Source organism: Vulpes vulpes, chromosome 8 (genome assembly GCF_048418805.1).
Source record: "Vulpes vulpes isolate BD-2025 chromosome 8, VulVul3, whole genome shotgun sequence".
Taxonomy (NCBI): Eukaryota; Metazoa; Chordata; class Mammalia; order Carnivora; family Canidae; genus Vulpes; species Vulpes vulpes.
This window is the reverse complement of record NC_132787.1, coordinates 73280546-73299284: the sequence shown is the minus strand read 5'-3', so window position 1 is coordinate 73299284 and position 18739 is coordinate 73280546. Positions and strand designations below refer to the sequence as shown.

Here is an 18739-nt window from a genome sequence, read left to right as displayed (position 1 = left end):
ACATCCTTCAAGCTAGAGTCAGACCTCAAATCTACTTATCTCTTTCAAGTGGAAACTGCCCCTACTTAGGGGCCACTCGTGGAGGATAGAAGTCTGTTTATTTTGAAAGGCTTCAGCTAATCAGTATCCTTCCACCCTCTATTACTTTTAGTCTCTAAAGTGGAGGACCCGTGTATAAATGAGAATTGTTGTAGGTTAAGTGATACCCTTTAAAAAGATATGTTGAAGTCCTAACCCCCAGTACCTCAGAATGTGACCTTATTCAGAAATAGGATCATTTTTTATATAATTAGTTAGGACAAGGTCATGGTGGATTAAGGTGGCCCTTAATGTGACTGGTGTGCTTATAAAAGAGGAAGAGAGACACAAGGAAACATTGCTATTTACTGAATTGTACCACCCCCAAAATACATATGGACCCCCAACGTGTTGGTATTTGTAGATGGAACCTTTGGGAGATAATTAGGTTTAGATGAGATTATGAGGGTGGGAACCTCATGATGGGATCAGTACCCTGGTAAGAGAAAGAGACACCAGAACTTGCTCTATTTACTATGTGAAGATGCAGCAAGAACTTCAAACCAGGGAAGAACTCTTTCTAGGACCTGACTCTGCTGGCCCTTATCTTGGACTTCCAGCCTCCAGAACTGTGAGAAAATAAACTTCTGTTGTTTAAGCAATCCAATTTATGATATTTTGTTGTGGCAGCACAAGCTGACTAATACAAACACCATGTAATTACTGAATCAGAGATTGGAGTAAGGCAGCTGCAAGCCAAGGGATGCCAATGATTGTTTGCCCTCAGCAGAACCTAGGAAAAGGAAAGATTCTACCTACAGTCTCAGAGGAAGCATAGCTCTGCAGACATCTTGATTTTGGATTTCCAATCTTCAGAACAGTGGGAGAATAAATATCAGTTGTTTTAAATCATCTGGTTTGTTGTACTTTGTTATAACAGCCCTTGGAAACCAGTACAGGTAATCATAAGGTTGGTGGTGGAATGCCTGGAAATGGGCAGATGACTCCAGGTCTTTCTCTGCCTACTTGCAAGTCATAAGCTGTGGCTAGGAGCCTCTCAGATCTGATTAGTCAGAAATTCAGATAAATCCATCCCCAAATTATTATGTAAGGCATGAGAGGGAATTCAGTTTTCCAAAGGTCTGTTTATATCTAACATTTTCAGAGTCCATCTGTTGTATACAACAAAGTGTATCTTAGTTTTATTAGGCCAAAATTTCTGTTAGGAATTGGGTTGTGATTTTCTTGCTCAAAGAATTTCATCTAACAGTCTACCTGGTGAATGGGGAGCAGTTGTGAGCTACAATGATCCCTAATATGGGAAATATTACAGAAATGAGCAAGGACAAACTGGAGAATGAAGGAAAAATAGACCTTCTATTTTTCATTTCAAATTCAGGGAAATATTTAAAGCATCAGGCATTGCAGTACCTTTCAAGTGAAGGGTATGCATCTATTTATAATATTTTTCAGGGATCAGGAGAATGCAAATAAACCTTTGAAATTGTGTGTGAATAAACGTCTTTGTGAACATATGGTAAGGGAGTGTGATCCTGTTAAACACTTGCTGTGTTTGGCAGGAGCTAAGAGCTAGAATGCCTGCTCACTTAGTTCTTCCCACCCCCTCAGATGTGAGTCTTAGCAGGTGGAGGATCTGGTGCATGTTTCCTGAGGTCCATGTATGAAGGACAAGCTATAGCCACAGTCACAGTTTTGTCTAGTGGCAAAACAATATCAGGACATAAATAGAGTATATGTTGCTCTGAGGATGGAGCCTGGAAAATATGTGGAAGATGAACACTGCCCTTTTAGTCACTGAGGAAAACTGCATTGATGTGCTTATAGGGAGGTCTCTGTCAATACTCATGGGCTCTGTATTTCAGTTAGATGTCACATGCCCAATCCACTCTCCCCTTGATAACCAATTTTAAAAGAAGTGCAGCTTTAGGAACTGAAGTGCCTGTGGCCCAAAAGCACACCTAGAAACTGGGAAAGTTATTAGACACATGCTGTTTCTTTTGTACTTTTGTACTGGATACTCCTATCTCTGCTGGCTCACCCTCCAAGGCTCATTTATATATCACCTACAGGGAGGATTCACTAATCACTATGTTCTTATCATCAGAATTTTGCACATTTGTAGTAATTCACTTCATTTTATGGATTGTTTAATACCAGTCCTTACCAGATCGTATGAGGTTTTTTTTGTTGTTGTTGTTCACTATAGTTTTCCTAGAGCCTATAGAATGCCTGACCCATAGTAGGCATTTGATAAATATTGTTGACTAATTGGAAGTTCTGTGTCTAATTATATGAAGAATTTCTGCCTTATGTTTCATTCAAAAAGAAAGAAAAAGAAGATGAGGGATATGGTGAAGAAAACTTTTAAAAAACATTTCCACAGATTTCTCATTTTCAAAGAGTTCCTTCACATTTAAAAAAAGGAGGAAAGGAAAGAAGGAAAGCAATTCAGTGGAAAACAGGTAAAGGATTCAAAGAGGTAATTTACCTAAGAAATTTAAGTAATAATTCACATAAGTACTTCAAGAAATATACAAAAAGATGCTCATCTAGACATAATCATAGAAATGAATGTTAAGAAAAATATTTTACACCCTCAAATTGGTAAAATTCCAAAATATTGATAGTATTCATTGTTAGGATTTAGGGAATAGAATGCCCTCATACACTGTTGGTAGTTCAAATCTGTTCAACCTATATAGAGAAATTTGGCAGTATTTTAAAAACTTAAACTGCATCTATATTCATTATATAATAGGGAAAAATTGGAAACCATTTGACCTCATACAACAGCGAAATGATTTAAAAAATTTCGTGCATTCCTGCCACAGAATCCCTTAGCTATAAATATTAACATCAATGAAGATCTATGTAAAATTCTTTAAAAAGGAGATTGCCAAAACAGTATGTATAATATGATCCCAACTAAGTAAAAATATATAAAAGCATATTCTCTCCAAAGGTGAAGATCTCAAGCAATTCACACGAACTATAATTATAATAATTTAATTATAAGGTCCTTTGAGACCCTTTCCCCTGAGGAAGTAAGAATGGGATTTTACTTCTTACAATGAACCTGTACTGCTATTTTTAAAAGAACTCTATTGAAGTATAATTCACATAAACTACACAAATTTAAAGTATCCATTTGTTTTGACATTGTACACATCTGTGAAACCACCAAAACCAAGAGACTATCCATCACCCCCAAAACCTTCCTCATGTGTCTCTGTAACCCCTCCTTCCTGCCTCTTCCTAAACTAGCCCAACGTGCCCTAGCAACCACTGAGCTACTGTCACTATAGACTAGCTCACATTTTTTAGAATGCTATATAAATCCAATCATACAGAGTATGTACTTTTCTTTTTTCCTGGCTTCTTTCAGAATAATTATTTTGAGATTCATCCATGTTGTTCCATATACCAATAGCTTGTCTTTTTTTTTTTTTTTTTTTTTTTGCTGAGTAGTATGCCTTTGCATGGATCTATCACAATTGATTTATCCATTCATCTTTTGATGGACATCTGGATTATTTCCAGTTCTCGGCTATTACAAATAAAGGTGCTATGAACATCAATGTAGGAGTTTTTGTAAAGACATATGCTTTTCCTCCTCTTGGATGACTAGCTGGCAGTGGAATGGCATTAAGTTAAGTTATGTTTCGCATTTTAAGAAATTTCCAAAACCTTTTCAAAGTCATTGTACCATTTTACATCCCCACAAGAGATGGGAGTATGGGGTTGTGACACTAAATGAGTGGTCTCTTTTGCCGTAATGAAATGACAGCAGCCATCAGCTCGCTGCGTCGGTTCAAACTATACTATAAGGCAGCAATGTTTCATATAATTGGACACTGAACTTCCAGTTAGTCAACAATATTTATCAAATAACTTCTATGGGTCACTGCCCGGCTAAAATGCCTCTGGTCCTTTATAATCACAGACACCTTTGGGAATTTGATCAAGGTCATGATCCATGTGGCGCATAGGACCACACACACACACACACACAAATGCCAGGTGGGAATCATCCACGTTGAAAATGATGACGGCCTGAACACCGTGACACCTGGGCGCAAAGCGGGCTGGAGTTCAAATGCGTTGAAAAGTTGCTGTGGTTGAACGTGGTAAGAGGAAAGGAGAAGATGATGCCCAGGTTAGAATGATTAGGTGACGGTGGCGACAACAGAGGGAAGGAGTAGGTCTGGTGGGAGGAAGAAAGGGGCATTTCTGGCTCGCTGCTTGTGACGCGCCTGCGGGAAACACGCCGTTGGGGGAAGTGGTGGCGAATGGACGTGGTCTAGGTGGAGATACCGATTTCTATGCAACGTACAGGTTTAGGAGAAGTATCAGGGGCAGCTCTAATCACCACGTGTAGCTGATAAATTCGTATCTTCCAAAGGAATCGCTTCCACGCCTCACTAAAACACGCCCAATTCCTCGTAACGCTCTATAAAATCCCCCGCAAAAAGATGCGCTACCGCCACCACCTTTCCGACCAAGCCCCGCCCAGCCCCGCTTCTGCGCAGGCGCCGGACGCATGCGCACCGTCTTCACTGCGGCCGCTCCCTTCTCCGGGAGTCGGGGCTCCTCAGCTTTCCCCTGCCCCGCCCTGGCGGCTGCCCGTGACCTGCCTGGGAGCAGGGAACGGAAAGCCGGCGGGGGCCAGACGAGTTCAGTTCGCCATGGGGCTGTTTGGGAAAACCCAGGAGAAGCCGCCCAAAGAGCTGGTAAGGGCGACGGCGAAAGAGTCGGGGGGTTTGTGTGGGGTGTGGAGGAGTTCGTAAGCAACTGGCCGCGCTCTCCCAGCCGGCTCCCGTTTCCGGGGCCTTCCACTCGGCCGAGGGGCCGCAGGCGGGATCTCTAAGGAGGCGGCTGTGGCTGAAGAGAGCCCTGCTACGTCAGAACTCCGTAAGGGGGCCGAAGGCCAGATAAAGAGTTTCTCAGCCCCGGCAGTGGGCGCGGAGGTAGCCCGGCGCTCCTGGCCCCCGGGAAGCCGTCCCCCGTGCGCCTTGGTACGTCCCGCCCGGAACCTTTCCCTGGCTGATGCCCCGCCCCTAACGCCAGTCTCCGGACCTTCGCGGGGACCTGCCGCTGCCCGGAGACTGGTCCCCGGGAGCCCCGCGACCGCCGCCGCCGCTCCCCTCGGTCGCGCTGTGTGGAGTGGAGTGGAGTGGAGTGGGAGGCTCTGTTTCCTCTTAGCCTGTCCTGCAACAGGATGCCGACTGCAGACATTAATTGTAGTACGGACCCGACTCGTGGGAGTGGAACCGAGGAGAACTCTGGACCTGGTTTCGAATCTTGAATCAGCCTGTTACCTGAGATCACGGGACAGTGTGTAGCGGTTAAGCGTGCCCTGCAGAGTCAGTCTTTCTGAGTTTGAATCCTGGTTCCCCATAGCCCCAACATCGTGATCTAGGGAAAGTTCACGTCTTGTCAAATAGGAATGATAATAGTTTCACTTCGGTGTCATGGAAGATGACAGACTGTGAAGTTTTGGCTAGTGGTGCTAATTAGGGTTAATTTATGTATTCTACAACCCGGCCACCCCAGTGCAGACCAGCCTCCTCAGCATCACCTGGGAGCTTGTTAGAAATCTGAGGCCCTACCCAAGACCTTTCTAATCATAATTTGAATTCTAACAAGATCTTCAGTGAGGTGTGTGAACATTAACGTTTGAGAAGCACAGCTTTACAACACGCAGTACAAATTTATCCATAAAGAAAAGAAAGACAGCCCTGAAATTCTTCATTTAATAAATGATCTCCCCTGTTCAGTTTTTGCAGGCATGTTTTTTTGTTTTTGTTTTTTTTTAAAGCCAATGTCCTACATCATGAGGTTGCTAACACATACTTTGTGTGTTGATGTTGGTCATATTTGTTAATCATAGATCCTAGGACAGTACATGGTCTATAAAAGTTTCTGTAGGCAACTTAATCAGTTTTGCTCTCTGGTAAAATAAAAATTGTGGAGCTTAAATGAGGTAAGAGTGTGTGGTTACTTTGTAAGCTGTAGAGCATTATATAGATGCTGTGGTGTATATGTGTTCAAAGATGCTTGTTATTGTAGAAGTGTATTTTTGATGTTAGAGATTCTTTTTTTTTTTTTAAGATTTTATTTATTCACGACAGAGATTGAGAGAGAGAGAGAGAGAAAGGCAGAGACACAGGCAGAGGGAGAAGCAGGTTCCACGCTGGAAGCCAGACGTGGGACTCCATCCCAGGTCTCCAGGATCACGCCCTGGGCCAAAGGCAGGCACTAAACCACTGGGCCACTGGGGCTGCCCTAGAGATTATTTTCTTTCAGTGTTTGACCTTAGCTTTGCCATTTATGAAATAAGATGATTCTGGGAAAACAGGCTTATTCCTACTTAAACTGGTCTCTCATGTATGTGTTACTTGTGTAACTTTTAAATGATAAATATAATTGCTAAGAACATGATGTCAGAATACTCTTCCAGTAGGGTGGCCTACCTAGGAAAGTGAATCAATACCAGAAAACTTTAGGGTTAGTGCATGAGATTGATCTTTAAAATATGCCTGGCAGGGGGCACCTGGGTTGACACATCCAGTTGGGACTTGGTTTCGGCTCAGGTGGTGATTTCATGGGTAATGAAATTGAGCCTTGTACAGGACTCTGCACTTAACTCAGAGTCGCCTTGGGTTTCTCTCTGCTTGGATTTCTCTCCCTCTCCTACTCCCCCACCCTGATGCTTGTGCGCGCGCTCTCTCTCTCTGAAATAAATACATCTTTTAAAAATATATGCCTACCAGTGGGATATCATAAAGATGAAATAAACAGCCAAGGAGTGTATCATCTAGCAAGTAAGATAAGCATTGCAAGAACAAGTCTGGATTGGGTACTATGATAAACAGTTATAGGAGCTCAGAGGTTGGAGTTATTACTCCCAGACCGAGGTAATAAGAAATGATTTAGCCCTTTACTGTCATGTTTTCCATTCATCTTCCTGTAATTTGGTTCTTGACTCTTTAGTGGGATCTTTAGTATTGGATTATTCACTTTTTTTTTTTTTTTAAGATTCAATTTATTTATTCATGAGAGACACAGAGAGGGAGAGACACAGGCAGAGGGAGAGGCAGATTCCTCTTAAGGAGCCTGATGTGGGACTCGGTTCCTGGAACCTGGGGTCACACCCTGAGCCAAAGGCAGACACTCGACCACTGAGCGACCCAGACACCCCTTAGATTATTGAGTTTAATTGGTGCTGGAGATACCCTGCCCACGATTTTCTTCGAGTTCCTCCTCATAGTACTTCAGGCTAACCTTTGAGTTTTGATTGTATCTTGTTCTAATTTGTCAGACAGTGTTTCTGTTTGCCTTAGGTTTAACTTCTACCAAGTTCTCTTTACAACGTGATTTATGACCAAAGAAAGTGTTTTATCACCTTCCACAATGATTTGGTATTGAGTTTGTAGTTCCGAAAAGTGCCAATAAGGCAGGAATGAGAAATACTTTATCTGTGTGTCAGCAGCTCTATAGAGGAAAAAAAAGTATTAGGAGACATGTATGAATAAGACACATAATATCAGACAGTTTAGTCTTTTAGTTTGGCATTTTTTTTTAAGAGAAAGAAGGAAGAAAATGTTTAGCTTTATAAAAGAAGTTAAGCTAAGTAAAGGAAGTTAAAACAAAAGATAACATTGGCAGAGGAGAAGAGAGAAGGAAGGAGACAATTGACAAAATGCTATAGTCTCAGCTGGGCAACTCTTGAGTTAGGGTAAATTTATAGTATGCCTTCCACGTTGGGGCTGGAAGAAGAGGGCATGTGGGTCGTGGTCCCAAGCACAGGATGAGCAAGGGCCCGGTGCAGCTGTGCCACATTTGAGCCATGGTCACAAGTCAGGCAAGTAAGATACATTTTGCGTGGTGTTCCCACACATAGTAAGAGTATGAAGTACAGAGTAGGTGCTAAATAATGTTGAATATGAATGAATATGGTAAATTGAATAATGGTCAGAATAAAGTCAAATATTCCTAAAGCCAAAAGGCCCTAAGATAAACAGTGTTTCAAGGGATTCTTCAGGGAAACATAGTTATTTAAGAGCCTTACAGACTAATGTCCTTGCCCCCAGGCATCTCTGATCCATTGATGGAGACATTTTAGTGCTGAAACTTGTTCTACCTTAAAGTGCCCAAGTGAAGAGTAGATTGGCCTATTAAGAATGAAGGAGTCTTGTAATTTACTTAGAAAGCTGTTGACTGTGTTGTGATGGGAATGAAGAGAACATGAGATTGTGCTGGAAAGAGATTCTTCTGTTGGACTTGAGGTACCGCTGGAAAATTGAAAATTGTGCTGTCTTTACTTAGGGATTTCACTGATTTAGCCTTCGGAGTAGTACAATCATGGCATCACAATTCCTAAATCATATGACTCAGATTAAATGATGCCTTATGTTTGTGCGTTTCTATCAGAAAAAAGAAAATGAGACGCGGAGGTGGAGATAAAAAACTTCATTTACTTGGTTCATACAATAAACATTTGAGATATTGTAGTGTGTATTGGGTTGGACACCAGGTTTTCAAAAATAAGACACTGGATGACAACATCAAAGAATACTTAGTTTACTGGGGGCGATTAGCATGTGAATAAATACCTATATTTTAGAGTAATAAGGGCAGTGATATAAGTATATACAAGGTCTTTGATGTCACAGTGGAGGGAATGATTAACTGTTCAGAGTGGGGAAGAAGACCTGGTCAAGGAGGCTATTTAGATCTTGTTGCAAGAGGCATTAGTCAGTTGGGTGATTTGTTGTAGAATTAGAGAAGAGGGGATATCCCAAGCAAAGTAAAATGCATGTGCAAAGTAAAATGCATGGAGCATAGATTGGAGGTACCAGAAAAAACTGAAGTGTGGTTAGAGGATGAAATATTATGAAATCTAGGTGGGATACAGGGGTATGTGATGGCAGTGTCAGATATAAAATTGCAGAAGGTAGATACAGGGTAGATTAACAAAGGCCTGTGTGCCAGGCCTACTAAGGATGGGAGCATTCAGAATAGTGGTTTGGAGCAAGAATTGTAAGGAAGAGAATTAGGTATGGAGGCCAGTTGGTGGCCCAGTGAGAGATGATGCTGGTCTTTTTTTTTTTTTTTTTTTTTTATGATAGTCACAGAGAGAGAGAGAGAGAGAGAGAGAGAGAGGGGCAGAGACACAGGCAGAGGGAGAAGCAGGCTCCACGCACCGGGAGCCTGATGTGGGATTCGATCCCGGGTCTCCAGGATCACACCCTGGGCCAAAGGCAGGCGCTAAACCGCTGTGCCACCCAGGGATCCCTGGTCTTAACTAATAATGGAAATACAGGTATAGAAAGGGTTGGATGAATTTTAGAAATATTTAGGAGATATGGCCAGAATTTGCTGATCTACTGGGTGTGGAATAAGAATGCAAAGCTGATTCTTAGGTTTCGTTTAATCTTACCTTTAGTCAACCCCATCATTCTCCTCGGTTTGGTACCATGAATTGAAAATGAGAGAATTCAGGAAAAGAGCAGGCTTGATGGGATACTGATGGTGGAGGGGAAGGAAACACAGAGTTCAATTTTTGGACAGAATTCAGGAGATGAGGGAAGACATTAAAGAAAAGGTTATTCTGGGAGAATATATTTCTCTACCTTGTCCCCTCAGCAAAATTGTAAGCTTCTTGAGAGCAAGGGTCATGTTTCTCTTTATTATTCACTGAGTCAGCATAATGTTGAACTCCCTTAGTAAGAGTAATGTGCTTATCAAATACAAAAGTGGAGATGATGAGGGAACAGTTACACATTTAAAGTATAGCCTTCTCGTCCCTCTTTTGTATAACCATCTGACAGTGATCACAAAAGGTACATTTTGACCTAAGTTCAGTTTTATTTGTTCCTTTTGATGAATTTCTGGTTTTATGTATGGTTGAAATCTTGAAGGATACACAAAATCCTAGTTTATAGAGATTGCCTTTAGAGAGAGGTGCTAGGTAGGTGGCTGAGGGTCAAGAGTCAGAAGGGAACTTAGCTTTCTCTATATACCTGTTTTAGCTTGCTCTGGCTGCTGTAACAAAATACTAGACTAGGTAGCTGTAACGCAATAGAAATTCATTTCTCACAGTCCTGGAGGATAAGAAGTGTAAGATCAAGGTTAACCACAGATTCAGTGTCTGGTGAGGACCTAATTCCTAATTATAGATGGTTGTCTTTTCACTGTGTTCTCACATGGCAGAAGGATGAATCAAGCTTTCTTGGGTCTCTTTTGTAAAGTCACTAAACTCATTCAGGAGAGCTCTGTACCCATGTCCCAATCACTTCCTAAGACCCCACATTCAAATACTATCACACTGGGGGATTAGGTTTTAATATAGGAATTTGGAGGAGGGGGACATAAACATTCTGTCTATAGCAGTGTGATTAGTATATCCCCATCCTGAGACCTGGAATCACAGAAGTTGAGAAGAATTGATGTGTTACTGTTGAGTCTTCCAATCCATGAAAATGGACTGTGACTATGGACTGTCCATTTATTTATGTCTTTGGTTTCTTTCATCAATGTTTTACAGTTTTTCAGTAGAGCCTATGCATATTTGTTTGATTTATACTTACGTGTTTTTTGGTTTGTTTGGTGGTATTGTAAAGGGCCCCCCCCCCACCTAATTTCAGGTTCCAGTTATTACTGGTATATTGGAAAACAGTCCATTTTTATATATTAACAGGATAAAGAGAGATATTCTTGCTTTGTTCCAACCTTTAAAGTGAAAGCTTTTAATTTCCTACCATTAATTATGATGTTAGGAGTAGTTGGGATTGCAGAGTGTTTTTTTTTTTTTTTTAAGACTTATTAGAGAGAGAGCGCGAGCATGAGCATTAGCAGAAGGGGCAGAGGGAAGGAGAATCTCAAGCAGATTCTACACTGAGGGTGCAGCCCAACTCAGGGCTTGATCTCATGACCCTGAGATCATGACCTTAGCTGAAATCAAGAGTTGGACGCTCAATCAGTTGCACCACCTTGGTGCCCCGGGAGTTGCAGATTTTTTTAAGTTATTAAATTGAAGGAGTTTCCCTTTATTCAGATTTGCTGAGAGTTTTTATTGTGAGTTGGTTTTGGGTCTTGTCAAATTTTCTGTGCCAATTCATATGATTTTTCTTATTTAGCTTACTGATATGGTGGATTACAGTGGTCAGTTGAATCTTAAACCAGCTTTGCATTAAATCCCACTCAGTCATGGTTTATAATTATTTTAATATATTTTTCCATTTGGTTTGCTAGCATTTTGTAGAGGGTTTTTGCCTCTGTGTTCATGAGAGATACTACTTTGTAGTTTTCCTCTCTTGTAATGTCTTCATCTCGGTTTGGTGTTAGAATAATGCTGGTCTCTTAGAATTAAGAACTAATCCCTCATGTTTTCTTGAAGATTTTATTTTGAGAACTGTTACCATTTCTTTCTTAAGTGTTTGAGTACCTATTTTCAATTTTGGAGGATATTATATACCTAAGGGTAGAATTGTTGGGTCATATGGTAATTCTTTATTTACCTTTTTGAGAAACTCCAAAACTTTTTTAAATTTTTTTTTATTTTTACAATGGCTTCACCATTTTACATTCTCACCAGCAACATGCAAGAGTTCCTGTTTCTCTACATACTTGCCAACAAGGTTTTGGGGTTTTTTTTGTTTTGTTTTGTTTTGTTTTTTTTTTGGATAGCCTATCTCCTGGGTGTGAAGTGGTAACTCATGGTTTTGATATGCATTTCTTTAATGACCAGTGAAGTGGAATATCTTTTCATGTGCGTGTTAGATGTTTGTGTATCTTCTTTGGAGAAATGTCTATGTCCTTTGCACAATTTTTAATTGAGCTGTTTGTTATAGAGTTGTAGGAGTTATGTATAGTAAGCTCTTACTAATACATGATTTGCAAATATTTTCTCCTATTTTATAAGTTATCGTTGTACTTTCTTGATAATATCTTTTACACATTTGTTTTTTATTTATTTTGTTTTTTGAAGACTTGAGAGAGCATGAGTGAGGGGAGAGGCAGAGGGAAAGGCAGAGATGCAGACTCCCTACTGAGCACAGAGCCCAACACAGGGTTAAATCTCAGGACCCTGACATCATGACCTGAGCTGAAACCTAGAGTGGAGGCTTAACCAGCTGAGACACTCAGACATCCCAGTTGTTTTTAATTTTGATGAAGTTCAGTTAATGTATTTTTCTGTTTTTGTTCATGCTCTTGGGACATTTTTAATTATCCATTGCTAAATCTGATACTTTCTAAGAATTTATAGATTTAGCTCCCATACCTAGGTCTTTGACTCATATTAATTTTTAATATATTGGAGGTAGGAGTACTGCTTGTTTTAATTTTTTTTTTTTTAAATTTTTATTTATTTATGATAGTCAAAGAGAGAGAGAGAGAGAGAGAGAGGCAGAGACACAGGCAGGGGGAGAAGCAGGCTCCATGCACTGGGAGCCTGATGTGGGATTCAATCCCAGGTCTCCAGGATCGCGCCCTGGGCCAAAGGCAGGCGCCAAACCGCTGCGCCATCCAGGGATCCCCCTTGTTTTAATTTTTTAAAGATTCTGTTTATCTGAGACAGAAAGAGAGAGGGAATGACAGGTGGGGGAAGTAGGAGAAGCAAACTCCCTGCTGAACAAGGAGCCTGAAGTGGGCATCACTCTCAGGATCCTGAGGTTATGACCTGAGCTGAAGGCAGACGCTTAACTGACTGAGCCTCCTAGGTACCCACAACTTGTTTTTTTTTGTTTGTTTGTTTTTGTTTGTTTTTTGTTGTTTTTTTCACAGCTTGTTTTTGATTAGTGTTTTCATGGTATATCTCTACATGCCTTAACCTTTAATCTTAGTCTTTGTATTGAAATGGGTTTTTGGTAGGCAACATATAGTTGGATCTTGCTTTTTATCTTCTCCCACTCAGCTCTGGCACACTGTCTTTTAGTTGTTTTATTTAGACAATTTACATTTAAAATGACAATTGATATAGCTGCATCAACATCTACAGTGTTGGAACTGGTTTCTCCTATATTTACTTGTTACTTTCTCCCATCTTAAAAATTTTTTTTTTTTTGCCTTGTATGGTTTTAATTAAGCATTTTACATGATTCATTTTATCTCATTTTTTGCATATCAATTACGTATCTTTAAAATTCTAGGTTGGTGATTTTTTTCAATACTTCAATTTTTTTTAAGATTTTATTCAGTGATTCATGAAAGAGAGAGAGAGAGAGGCAGGGACACAGGCAGAGGGAGAAGCAGGCTTCATGCAAGGAGCCTGATGTGGGACTCGATCCCAGGACTCCAGGATCACACCCTGGGCCAAAGGCAGGCACCAAACAGCTGAGCCACCCAGGGATCCCCTCAATACTTTAAATATCTCCATTCTCTTTGTGCTTGGGTGGTCTTTAACAAGAAGTCTTGTAATTCTAATCCTGTTCTCCTATAGGTAAAGTGTTTGTTTGTTTTTTTGTTTTTTTTTCTGTCTTCCTCCAGGATTTTCTCTTTGCTTTGGTGTTGTACGGTTTGAATATGATATCACTAGTTGTCATTGTTTGGACTGCTATTCTAGTTTCTGTCTTTGCCCCCTGGATCTTTGTTTGGTGTCTGTCACTAATTTTGGAAAGTTCTCAACCATCAATATTTCAGGTATTTTTTCCTGTTTCATTTCCTCTTTTATCTCCTTCAGGTATTCCAATTATGTATTACATCTTTTGAAATCGTCCCACAGTTCTTAGACATTCTTTTCTCTTCATTTTCATTTTCTTCTTTTTAAATTTCAATTTAGGAAGTTTCTATCGTGGTTCAAATTCATTGATTCATTCCTTGGCTATGTCCTATCTACTGATGAACCTATCAAAGGTATTCTTCATTTCTGTTATGATGTTATGTTTTATCTTTCTAGCATTTCCTTTTGATTCTTTGTGTTTCCATCCCTGTATTTGCCTTCATTATCCATCTTTTCTTGAATAATACCTACTTTTTTTTTTCATAGCCACAAACTGTTAGTCTCTGTGTCACATCTAATCCTCATGCTTGCTTTGTTTCTTCAGACTGTGCTTTTTCTTGCTTTTTAGAATGCTGTGTAATTTTATGTTAAAAACTGGACATAATATATGAGGTAATAGGAACTGAGGTAAATTGGTCTTCAGTATGAGATTTTATGTTAATCAGTCTAGGAGTTTGGCTTTGTTAATGTTTGCTGTAGCTATAGGTGCCATAGGCTTAAAGATATTCTAGTGTCCTTTGTTTTTATCTCCTTTGTTATCTTGGACATCCATAAAAACTCCTTTATCTAAAAAGGATAAAATTGACTTTGCTTCTCTTTTAGCTCTAATTCATTATTATCCTGGAACTCTGTTGGTGTAGTGGGAAGATGTGGGGTACTGGAAGCATTTTGTAATCTTATTAAGTCTGTGTTTTAGTGGCTTGTGTCCCTGGACTCTGATTCTCAGCATTTTATTTTATTTATTATTATTATTATTTAAATATTTTTAAAAATATTGTTTCTTGTGTCCCTCGGGGATCCTGGTGCAGGACTCAATCCCAGGATCGCGGGATCACACCCTGAACGGAAGGCAGACGCTCACCTGCTGAGCCACCCAGGCGTCCCAATTTTATTTTTTTAAAGACTTATTTTATTTTATTTTTAAAATTTATTTATTTTTTTAAAGATCTTATTTATTAATTCATGAGAGACACACACAGAGAGAAGCAGAGACACAAGCAGAGGGAGAAGCAGGCTCCGTGCAGGGAGCCTGGTGCGAGATTTGATCCTGGGACTCCAGAATCATGCCCTGGGCCGAAGGCAGGCGCTAGACCGCTGAGCCACCCAGGGATCCCCTTAAAGACTTATTTTAAAGAGTGGGAGAGAGCATACATGCGTGGGCAGGGGCAAGTGTGGTGGGGCAAAGGCAGAGGGAGAAAGAGAATCTCAAGCAGACTCCTGGCTGAGTGCAAAGCTTGATGTGGGGCTTAGTCTCACAACGCTGAGATCATGACCTGAGCAGAAAGAGTTGGAGACTTAACTAACTGAGCCACTCAGGCACCCCTGATTTTCAATATTTTTAATATGTGTTTAGGTGTGTGGTGTTACGTTACATTCTATTTTTTTGTTTTTGATATTGAATTCTCTTAAGCTTCTTAGATCTGTGGTTTGATATTTTTCATTATTTTTGGAAATTTTTCAGCCATTCTTTCTTTCTTTAAGCACTTATGTTTTTTCTCTCAGCTCCTGCTGGAATACCAGCTACACAAATGTTAGACCACTTGTTATCACTTATAGCTCTTGCATATTTTGTTTTATTTTATCCTTTTTTTTTTTTTTAGTTTGGGTAACTTTTACTGACTTCAGGTGTGTTGATTCTTTCCTCAGCTGTGTTTGATGAGCCAATGAAGACATTCTTTGTATGTGTTTCAAAATTTTTCTCCCACTTTCAATTAAGACTGAAAGTGGATGTGAACTACCATTGTGCCTGTGGCTCCTGAGGTTCTGTGCTGTCAACCCATGCTTGGACTTCATCAATTTATTAAATATTTACCTGAATTTTCCTTAATTGGTTCTAAGGTGTCTGCCACCTCATGCAGGGCTAATTTAGCTTGGAAGTGAGTCTTTTTTTTCATTTCATGCTACTTTGTTGCTTTGTAACCTATTTTTGACAGGTTCAGGAAAAGTTATTTTGTAGTTCATCCAGCTTTGTCTTATTGAGAGTCTTCCCAGCTTTCTCTATCTAGACAGAGATGGAATTCTCGAATTCTTGAAAATTTCCCATTAAATTAGACTCATTTATTTTCTAAAAAATCTTTTTTTTTTTTTTTTTTTTAAAATAGAGAATGCATACTAGCAAGGGGAGAAGGACACAGGGAGAGAGAGACTCTTAGGCAGGCTCCATGTCTGAGATCATGACCTTATCCAGAATTAAGAGTTGGACACTTAACTGAGCCATCCAGAGCACCCCTAGCCCTATTATTTAAAGTATTTTATATTAAAGTATTTTTGTTTAAATTTTTATTTTCTCAACAAGTGTATATCCTTCTCCATTTTGCAGCCATTTGCACAATTTTCTTTCTTGGTGTTGTTTTCCTGTTGCTACCCTATATGTGCTGTATATTGGTCCTTACAGTTAAATGTATGACTTATGACATTGATGTCTTTTTGAGAGATGAAAATCTATTTTTCACTAAGTCAAAAAACTTGTGACTATTTTGCTCTGGTTTGAAAATAAATGTAGGTTAGGTTATTTATCAATTGCTTTTTTTCCCTGTAATGAAGACAGATTGATGTTTAGTCTTCAGTTATCATTTGTCATACATTCTAGTTTTTTCAAAAACTTTTTATGTTAGAAGAAACTGGTTAAATGTCACTTATGAAACAAAAATTTGGGTTTAACTTTTAAAGTTTTGGGTGATTGCATAACAGAGAAAGGAGTGTGGTATCCAAAACAATTTACAAAAAAGAGATTCAATGAGTGTTCCTAATATTATGAGATAGAATTTAAAAGTATTTTTTCCAAACAAAGATAATTTAAAGCACTTATAAACTGGGTTTTCAAAAATTCATAAAGTAGAATATTTATAAATTTTTGTAAAGATTGTATTTATTTGAGAGAGAGCCAGCCAGCACAAACAGTGGGGGAAGGGCAGAGGGAGAAGGAGAGGCAGACTCCTCACTGAGCCAGGAGCCTGACATGGGGCTCAATCCCAGGACTCTGGGATCATGACCTGAGCTGAAAGCAGACACGTAAGTAACTGAGCCACCCAGGTGCCCCACATTTTAAATTTTTAATTGAAATGTAGTTGATATACAATATTAAATTAGTTTTAGATATATAAGATAGAGATCCAATGATCATATACATTATGAATATCTGTGATAAATGTTTTACAGTATTATTGACTGAATTCTTTATGTTGAACTTTTCATTCCCATAACTTAATTATTTTATAACTGGAAGTTTATGCCACCCATTTTGCCCATCCCCCTACTCCTATTCCTTTTGGCAACTACCAGTACTCCATATTTATGAGTCTGTTTCTTTCTTCACTGTTGTTTTTTACGTTCAATATATAAATGAAATGATGTGATGTTTGTTTTTCTTTGAGTTATTTCATTTAGCAGAATACTGTCTAGGTCCATCTATGTTGTCACAAATGACAGGATTTCATTCCTCTTTACAGCTAAGTAATATTCCATTGTGTATATACATATGTCATCTTTATTCGTTTGTTTATGGATGGACACTTGGGTTGCTTCCTTATCTTTGCTATTGTAAAGAATGCTGAATAAAACATGGGATGTATAAATCTCTGAATTAGGGTTTTCATTTTCTTTGTGTAAATATCCAGATGTAGAATTACTGGGTTGTATGTTAGTTCTGTTTTTAATTTTTTGAGGAGCCTCCATACTGTTTTCCATAGCAGTTGCACCAGTTTACATTCCTACCAGAATGCCTGAAGACTTCCTTTACTCCACATCCTCACCAACACGTGTTTCTTATCTTTGTGACGTTAGCCTTTCAGATTAGTGTGAAGTGATACCTCATTGTGGTTTTGATTTGTGTTTCCTTCATGATTAGTCATGTTGAGCATCTTTTGGCCATCTGTATGTCTTCTTTAGAAAAATGTCTATTTAAGTCTTCTGCCCATTTGTTAATCAGATTATTTGTTTTTCTGGTGTTATGTGAGTTCATTATATATTTTGAATATTAACTCTTATTGGATATATCACTTGCAAATATTTTCTCCCATTCATTTGGGTGCCTTTGCATCTTATTGATAGTTTCCTTCATTGTACAATAGTTTTCTAGTTCAATATCATCCTAATTAATTTTTGCTTTTGTTTCTCTTGCACAAGAAAAATATTGCTGTAAATGATGTTCAAAAGATTAGTGCCTAAAATTTTCTTTTAGGAGTTTTATGGTTTCAGGTCTCACATTTAGGTCTTTAATCTATTTGAGATTTATTTTTGTGGTTGGTGTAAAGAAGTAGTTCAGTTTCATTCTTTGGCATGTAGCTGTCTAGTTTTCCCAGCACCATTTATTGAAGAGATTGTCTTTTCTCCACTGTATATTCTTGCCTCCTTTGTCATAGATTAACTGACCATATATGCATGGGTTCATTTTTGGCCTCTCACTTCTGTTCCACTGATTTATGTGTCTATTTTTCTACCAGTGCCATATTGTTTTGTTACTATAGCTTTGTGGTATATCTTGAAATCTGGGATTATGTTACCTTGAGCTTTCTTCTTTCTCAAGTTTGCTTTGGCTATTCAGGGTCTTTTGTGGTTACATACAGATCTTAATATTAGTTCTGTGAAAAACGATGTTGGTATTTTGATAGGGATTGCATTGAATTTGTAGATTGCTTTGGGTAGTATGGATATTTTAACAGTATTTTTTTTTTTTTTTTAATGATAGTCTCACACACAGAGAGAGAGAGAGAGAGAGAGAGAGAGGCAAAGACATAGGCAGAGGGAGAAGCAGGCTCCATGCACCGGGAGCACGACGTGGGATTCAATCCCGGGTCTCCAGGATCGCGCCCTGGGCCAAAGGCAGGCGCTAAACCGCTGTGCCACCCAGGGATCCCTTTAACAGTATTCTTCCAATCCAGGACCCGATATTTTTTCTTATTTATTATTTTATGTCTTAATTTTTTTAAAGATTTATTTATTCATGAGAAACAGAGAGAGACACAGCCACAGGCAGAG

General features: G+C 39.2%; 1 protein-coding gene across 2 annotated transcripts in view; it reads left to right on the top strand.

Moving 5' to 3' along the window:
• Positions 1 to 4562: 4562 nt before the first annotated feature.
• Positions 4563 to 18739, top strand: part of CHMP3 (charged multivesicular body protein 3) — a 62396-nt gene continuing 48219 nt past the window's right edge. The window contains exon 1 of one of the 2 annotated variants that reach the window (XM_025994398.2): positions 4563 to 4769. In XM_025994398.2, coding sequence (XP_025850183.1) covers positions 4725 to 4769 — 45 coding nt within the window. In that variant the 5' untranslated portion in view covers positions 4563 to 4724. The remainder of the gene's footprint in view (positions 4770 to 18739) is intronic. The other variant, XM_025994397.2, reaches the window with a different exon arrangement.